Source organism: Apodemus sylvaticus, chromosome 9 (genome assembly GCF_947179515.1).
Source record: "Apodemus sylvaticus chromosome 9, mApoSyl1.1, whole genome shotgun sequence".
NCBI classification, from domain to species: domain Eukaryota; kingdom Metazoa; phylum Chordata; class Mammalia; order Rodentia; family Muridae; genus Apodemus; species Apodemus sylvaticus.
Window position 1 is genome coordinate 75,424,822 of NC_067480.1, and position 8,226 is coordinate 75,433,047.

At 39.3% G+C, this 8,226-nt stretch overlaps 1 protein-coding gene across 8 annotated transcripts in view; it reads left to right on the top strand.

The window, feature by feature from the left end:
• Satb1 (SATB homeobox 1) overlaps nt 1-8,226 on the top strand; it is a 95,582-nt gene that overhangs the window by 59,941 nt on the left and 27,415 nt on the right. For all 8 annotated transcript variants that reach the window (XM_052191799.1, XM_052191798.1, XM_052191795.1 and 5 more), the window contains one exon: nt 4,229-4,384. In XM_052191799.1, the coding sequence (XP_052047759.1) occupies nt 4,229-4,384 (156 nt within the window). The remainder of the gene's footprint in view (nt 1-4,228; nt 4,385-8,226) is intronic.

Sequence of the window (8,226 nt, forward strand, 5' to 3'; positions counted from 1 at the left end):
GCTCACAATTTTCAAAGCACCTTCCCATACATTAATTCATTGATTCCTTATATCAACTGTTTGCTAGGAGAAAAATGAAAAACCCTAGTGAGATGTTTTTTAATTAAAGTTTTCAAATCCTAATTAAATTAGTTGCATTTTTCCTTTACCTTGAGATGTCTCAAAACACAGCTTTTAGGAAAAGGGTGAAAGTCAGAGAAAATGGGAATCTGTGTGTTAGACTAGGAGGAATGTTCAAGAATATTGCCCGAATACACTAAATTAACTATTTGACAAATGATCCATTTGGAATGACTTTGCACAATGCTATTTTTGGTATTATGAAGAAAACCTTCAAAACTTCCATCATAAGAAAATATCTTGGTCTGTCTTCCAGATTTGTTTTCTGACTGTGCTGCACAAAGTTGCTTAATGAAAACATTAATGATTTGTCCTGCAGAACAGATGGGCTTAAACTAATGCCTTCTACTTGAGGTGTTCTCTTGTGTTGTTATTTGTGTACTTTTATACATGTTGACTTCTGGAATCAATTTCCCAATTTTAACTTCTATTAGAACTATTTCACAAGTTGTGATTTTTAAGTGAATTTTATAGTTCTTTTAAACTTTATGTCTTCTGCGTCTCTTCCTGGGATTCCTTAGCATCTTTCTAAGTGTGATGTGATGTTTCCTAGAAATGTATTAGAAAATGTCGCAAGTCCATATAAGGACTGTTATTAATGTGGCCCTGCGTTAGTCTCTTTCCGTAACAAATTCTTCCATGATTCGATGAACTGCAGGTTCGTCTTAACTCAGGTTCAGTTCCAAGCACAGACTTAAGTTAGCACTTGAGAAAAATGTTACTTGTTGTGGATTCCTTGGAAAACCTTAACTTTTACGTATTTATGGAATGTTTCCCATTAACAGTTGTCTTTTATAGAGTTTGGCTATTTCAGATCTAGATTTTGAAAGTAATATTGTTCCTATGACAGAGTCAGGTCTAAAAAGTTCAAACTGCGATGCTAAAGACATTGTTACATAGAACTATTTTTCATCAACCCTAAATAGGTCCACAAAGTTATTAAGAAGAAGGAATTGTTATACCTTAGAAAATAAACTTCATGTTAATTATAAAACCATTAGCTTCTTAGACTTCGAATTTATTGGGTGAGTTTAGCAAAGGGCTTATGCAAGGCAGGCCCACTTCTTGATCACTAAGAATTTTTCTAACAAGACCCCACAGAAGAACATATAACTCCCTGGTCTCTGAGAGAAACAAAGACTTCTGGAAACTGAAGTCTAGAGATCAGTCTGGAGCAGGAGGCAAGGTAGTTCCAGTTGTAACAATGTTTCCAGTTTTGTAGCACCTAGTTATAGCACAACTAGAGTCCATCGAGTAGTTCAGGAGTTAATGTGCGGTCACACAAACCAGCCAATAAATATCAGCCTCTGTTCTCAAAATTAATTGAAGAGCATTAACTTTAATTTCATGTATGCCAAAGCCACGTGCTTGTAGGCAGCTTCTTCTACTTCAGGTAAAGCACGTCCGTCACCCATAACAAAGGGGTGTTAGGCTCAGAAGCCGAAACATAGGGTCCAAGGCATTTAGCACTCGGTGAAGAACCAAAGTAGAATATTCATATAAAATGTGTGTTCTCCTGCACAATTTTGGTGCCATGAAAAGAAGACCCCAGCCTGTCCCCTAACTCCTCCCTGGCGCCACCGTAATGATGGAGTAGTTTGCCCTACCTTGATAAAAGCTATTCCAGTTGCAACTGCATTTATTTCACCTCCTGTGCTATTTGTGGAGAGTGAAGAGTAGTTTGTTTTGCCTGGGATGAACTGCTTTATGAATTTTAATGGATAATATAATATTAAAAGCTAAACCAGGATTAAAGAAGATATTTTTTTTTTGTACTAAGCAAAAATAGTACTTAGAGTGAAGGAGAAAAGATTTTTGTTTCCATTTTTTACCTGGGGAAAAATTCAGCTTTCATATTTTTGAAAAGCTGCCCAAGTCGGTTTCCCTTAAGCAATTGCTTGTGTTTAGGGGGAAAAATGTGGTTCTAGAATTCTAATGGCTTATCTGCGAAGAGATGCATATCTGGTCCAGCAAGAGGAGCTTTGCTAAATACTTTTAAACTGAGCAATGCAGCCAGGTACCAGCTGTATATTTTAAAGTCTTTCTCCACATGCTTTTCCTTTAATGCCTCTTTTCTCCTTTTATCTCCACTCCCCCCTCCCCCAGGAACCAACTATCTCCTTGGTTTTTGTGATTTAGGATTCTTGCTTCTTGCTTCAAGTTGTAACTGCTTTATAGAAAACTTAAAGAAATTTTTAGAAACAGAATCCCAGCAACTTAAGCTCCCCAATTTAATTTTTACAAAAGAATGAGAATTGTTAAGACCAGACGAAATCCCAACTTTTCTTAAAACCAGAGCTGTTGCTACACAGATTGTACCAAGAAACTGTTTCTTCCAGTATGCTGGACTTTGGGGCCCCCATTTCCATAACATTCAATTTTCAAAGCAATTGAAATGGCTTTTCTCTTTCATTAAAGCAGTGAGAAAAATAGGTATTAGAAGGGACCCCAGGGGGTGATCAAACCTACCCCTCTGCCTCAGAGCAAGACCACCCCAGAGCAAAGTTTCAAATCTCACCAAAGCAACTTTGTTGGCAATTTATGGTAATGTGTTAACGCTTCTGGCTCCTAAAGTGCTGTTTAGCAGATTATGGCTTCAAAGCCCTGTGGGTTTCTAGTGGCCTCCAGTCTTAATGTACCCCTTGCTGTATACACCCAGAGCTGGAAAAGGGTCCGAGAGCTCTCTTGCCACTGCCACTGAGACCAGGTGACTGCTTACCCCTCAGAGCTTGCAGTCAGCCATCTTACACTTGATGTTTTTTCCTTCTGCTGCTGGAGTTGGGGTAGAATGTGTTTTGCTAGGTACCTGTCTCCTGGAGAGAAGTCAGGGAAAATGACTTTACCTCCAGGTTAGAAGTTAGAAGGATTCACCAGAAGGTACATTTCACAGGGGACTTACATTTACTCTCCAGAACTTAATCCTCTTGAGGGGCAGCCTCTGCTCACTTTCATGGAAAGTGTTTTGTAAGGTGGTTAGTGGCTAGAGAAATGCTGGTGTCTAAAGGACCTAAGAAGGAGCTCCCTTTTCCTCTTGCTATGAGAAGCATGGTCCCGCCTCTGAACTAAGATTTCAACTGCAGTTTTTTTCAGTTAACCTAGGCAAACTTTAGCTTATAGTTTATATGAAGAGAGTCAAGATTGCTCCATATAATTGCACGATTAAAAATGAAAATTGGAATTAAAAATAATACTAGTATCAAATTTTAAGGTTGTGATTTGGTTTTCAACCCTCTAATCTTTGTTGGTAAGGGACACTTTTCTTTAGCCATCCCTGCTGGTCTCTATTATCAAAGGCTTGGCACAAATTTTTGGGTGATTATACATTTTGAATAATTTGTGGAATTCACCGATGGTATATTTTGTGTAACTCACAGACATTTCAACTCAATCACAGTTTAAGAAATGTTTTATTGTCTAGTTCTCTAAGTCAGAAGGAAGTTGTTGTATGCCAGAATGCCAGGAAACAATGAAATAATCAGGAAGAACAGCTTGGACATCGTGTGTACTGTAACCAGCCTTTATGATAATTGAGCAAGGCTTTCTACCTGTTTCATGGATGGATAGAAGATTTAAATATGCAGTTCCATAAATGGCTTTATTATGGAAGATTTTGAAATGAAACATAAGAGGGAAAGGCATTAAAAAAAAAGTCTGAAATTAAAAAGGCCATAGTATATAACAGCTATCAGTGAGGTAACTGTCTATTAGGCACCGGGCACCCGGCGAAGATGCAGTGCTGTGCGTTATGATTTTAATTGTGAATTTCCTTTGTTAGGGCTGAAATGGGAGATAATTGTGAGACAATTAGTTTAGTGTTTTCAAGTCCTTGAAGCTCCTCTCTTTTCCAGAAAACTTACTTTATGGCATTATTTTTCCTGGTTGTCATCTGGCAGTTGCTGTCACATTACAGATGCAATCACCTGTGACAGTGTGACTTCCTTAACTTAAGCTATCTGATCTCAGGGCAGTAACTAATGTTGAATGACCGCACTGTTGGTCACCTTGACCATAAAAGGAGCAACACTGCCCAGCTTGGATGCCGAGCCTGAGAGGCTCTGAATCAATTTGGCTAATGAAAAATGACAGCCACACTCAAAATGTTTTGTAGGTGAAAACAGCTACCCTTGCCACGGAGAGGAATGGGAAGCCAGAGAACAATACTATGAACATTAATGCCTCCATTTATGACGAGATTCAGCAGGAAATGAAGCGTGCTAAAGTGTCCCAAGCACTGTTTGCAAAGGTTGCCGCCACAAAAAGCCAGGTAAGAGCCTCTGACGGGCTTTAGAATGTTCATCTGCGATGCCTGTGGCACGGGCCATGGAAACCATATCTGTGCTCAGTGGGAGTTGGCATCACAGAGAGGGTGCAACCTCCAGGACTATCTAGAGAACTCTCTTGAGCAGTAATGTTGAGATATAGCTTATAGACATTGGGTTTCCTGGTCCCTCAGCTCCTGGACTAAGGGTATCTTGGGTTGTCTCTGGGTCAGTTAATAGTTGCTTTTAGAAGTAGACTGTCAGGTGGGGAGTTTTATAGTTACATAATCTAATAGAAGCCATCTACTGTTGCTTTGTCAGTCCTCAGGTGATCTTTAATTTTCATCCTAAAATCACCATACAACTTTTTTTGGCAACTAATCTACCTACAGTATTACACACTTACTAAAACAAATCACATACCCATTGCATATTAGTGATTTCAGTTTTTCTGTAGTTGTACACATGGCAATTTGAATTACATTCAGAAAACCTGATCAACTCTGATGACTGCACAGAGTTAAACTGGAAGTCAAAGACCTCTTCAATACAGCTCAGAAATGGCGGCTAGTTCATCCAGCTTATTGCCAGCATGACTCTCATATGTTGGTAACAGTTCACTAGAATCATCTGGTAGAAAAGCTCACGACTGTCTATTAGCCCTTCCCCAGAGCTATGAATACTTCTTAAAGACAGAGTACAAAATTCCCTTCTCTTCCACAGAAGAACTTGGTTACACTGAGGTGGGACTTAGAGGCACACAAGGGCTTGGGTAAGATTTGGATAACTTGAAATGTAACACAATTGTATTTTCATAATCGCTAAATGCTCTTTTGTAGAGCACCCTAACCATTGTCAGTGTGGGATAAAATACACAGTTCGCGGAGTCCTTACTGCATGACAAATTTATAACACAATACTTTTTGGCGTTTCCAAAAATTTTCCTCTGTCTGAATTAATAACCGTACTTAATGCGAGCTTTACTCCAGAAACATGTTGCTCCTGTTTAAGTTGTAGGCCGGATGAATACTTAAGGGATATCTTGGAAATGTTATATAAAAATGAACTCAAGCTGTGGACTGTAAAAAATTATAGCTTTATAGGCCGCATGCCTGCCTACCCTTCAATCACTGTCAAAGTGATAATTTCTACAATAATATGTTTCTTTTATTGTGAGATTCTAAACATCAAGTGCTGTTTAAACATTAAACTGAATTGTTTATGTTAGTGCCGTACTCAGTGTGTCATACATTGGGCCACCGTAATCTCTCATGGAATGTAAAAGTCTGTCATGAATCATGGCTTGCATATCGGAAATTACTGTAATTTTGATTGGAAATTACAGGGCTCTTGAAATGTTTCTAATTATGATAGAATGTTAGAACCGCTTCAAACCTGTGTGCTTCTTCAGATGTCTTCATTTACATGCCAAGACTAGGAGTTAAGGAGAAATGGCCTGTTCTCACTCTACCCCCACCCCCACCCCAACCCGGCACATTCTTGTTTTGACTACTTAGTCTAATTATGATGAGGATCTCTTATTTAAATATATATTATTTTGCCTTTCCTTCTGGTCCTATATCTCCTGCTCCGCCCTACTTCACCCCAGCCTGTTCAATTACATAATAGACTGCCTTCCTGCAAGGGCTAGGCACTTTCTCCAAATCTTCAACAAGGAGGAGCTAGATATACATTATTATTATAATCAGGTCAGCCAGGAAACAAAACAAACAAAAGTTCATACGAAAGCTTCTCAGGACGGATCATTTAGCTGCCTGTCACCTGTCCTTGTATCCTTCCGATTACCTTTCTGACCAGAGCCTAAACCACCTTGGCCTGGCTCTTAAGTGATAGCAGAGACTTCTCACCTTTGGGTTGAGTTACTGATTTAGGAACCATACAGGAAGCAACAGTTGGCTACTTCAGGTCTGTTTGGTGTTCCGTAGAGTTTTTAAACATTGTCACTTTTACCTTTGTGGAGCCTCAGGTCTACATGTCCACAATGTTGATGGGCAGCTTCTAAATATCTCCCATTTCTCTGTATCCCAAGAACACCCCAAACTTCTGTTCTCCCCTATTAGTGACTGAAGAAACTCCAAGGAGCCCATTAGAAGCTGTAGGCCAAGTGGACTTGTGCCTCTTATCCCCTTGAATAGCTAGCTATTCACAGTTGCTAATGTATTTTACTTCTTATAGCATTTCTGTAGTTTTTGTCTTGCTTATATTGTCGATGTTATACTGCCCTTTGTGTGAAAATACATGCAACTATCAAGAGGGATTACCTGGGAGTGAGCCCAGAGCCTGTATCATAACAAGAAATCTGACCAACCAAGGTAGCCAATGAATTTCTTTGTTCTGTCTTCATGCCTCCTAAAGGAAACAGAAAAGCTAATGAAAAGTCTTCAAACTGACCTTCGCATGGTAAAAATGTGTAACTTCTAAGACAGTGCTTTACACTTCACATAAGTATAGCTCATCAGAGGGGAATAGCATCCCTCCAGGTGGGGTGTGTATAAGATAGAATATATACAGATGAGCCTTTAAGTTACAGAGCACTATTCATAAATGGACTGCATGTCCTAATGTGCTCAGTAAGTGATTCAGTTCTCTCCGTGCAGAGCCGTGATTTATTTCTCATGTATTTATGTATCAGAATACCTTCCGTTTTAAAAGGTAAAGGATGTGCCACAAGTGACAGATGCATGGAGTATTTTCTGTACAAGGAGCCTGCCCATGTTGAGTCTGTCTTAGCCTGTTCTACCTCATCTTGTCCTTTTGATGAATAATAGAAATGAGATTGTTCTAACTCTAAAAGAAATATCTAAATATGCAAGGGAAAGCGGAAGGTGGGCTACTCTTGTGCTTGCTCACAAAAGCAGGCTGATGCAAACTGGCAAAAGATGATGGGCCTCGAACATAGAGCGAATCGCTACCAGCAAATACATTTTCCATTTCAAATAAGCAGCAGTTTTTCCATGTGAGTCAGATTGGAATTTTATCAAATGTTTAGTCTGATAACATTCAAGTTATTATGGGAGCAGGATTTGCTAATTTCACTGTTTTAAAAAAATTAGTTGATTTGGGTAATAACCATTCCTGTGTCAAGACTCCGTTACCGTTCATCGGCTTCAGTGTTTTCATCTGGGAGATGGAAGTGGAGTTTTTCCTTAATAGTGGCAGATGTTGGAATCTAATTTTATTCCACAGCAAACCCCTCGAGAGCTTTGAGACTTCAGGTGTGTGTCCAGCCAAGGGGACATTAACTGCACCGCAGGCCTTGCCTTGTACATGCAGTTTTTACATTGATTTTTGTGTTTGTGGAGTGGAGTCTGCAGGCCCAGCTGCATGGGCAGAGTCGAGGGCACGCTCCGTGTCTCCATTCATGTTAGCAAATGACTATCCTCACTGTGGCTCAGAACAGGGTGTTTCTTCTAGGTGCAAGAGGGGACTGCTGCAATTGCATCTGACCAGAAAGACTCATGCATTCCTTTTTTAGGTTTGCAAGGGAGATGACTCTGCCTACCATGGTTTGGTCCTGGATTAATAAGGAGAGTTTATTTGTATTTTTTAAACACATTCTTTAAAAAAAAAGCATTTTTTTTTTTTTTACTCAAAAGTAGCATGACTTGTAGGATAGACAGATAATTTAAAGCCATTTTTATTTCTCCTATCAATTTCAGACACTTCTGTCTGTGAGGTACAGGGATTAATAGAAATGACAAAGGGAGTCAGGGAGAGGAGGAACAGATCTTCAGGGTTCCTTTGGTTCTAGGTTTAGAAAATTTAAGCATCGCTCCTTCTTGTTAGTTGGGTTAGTTGAGATGTCTTAAATATAATTAAGCTGTCA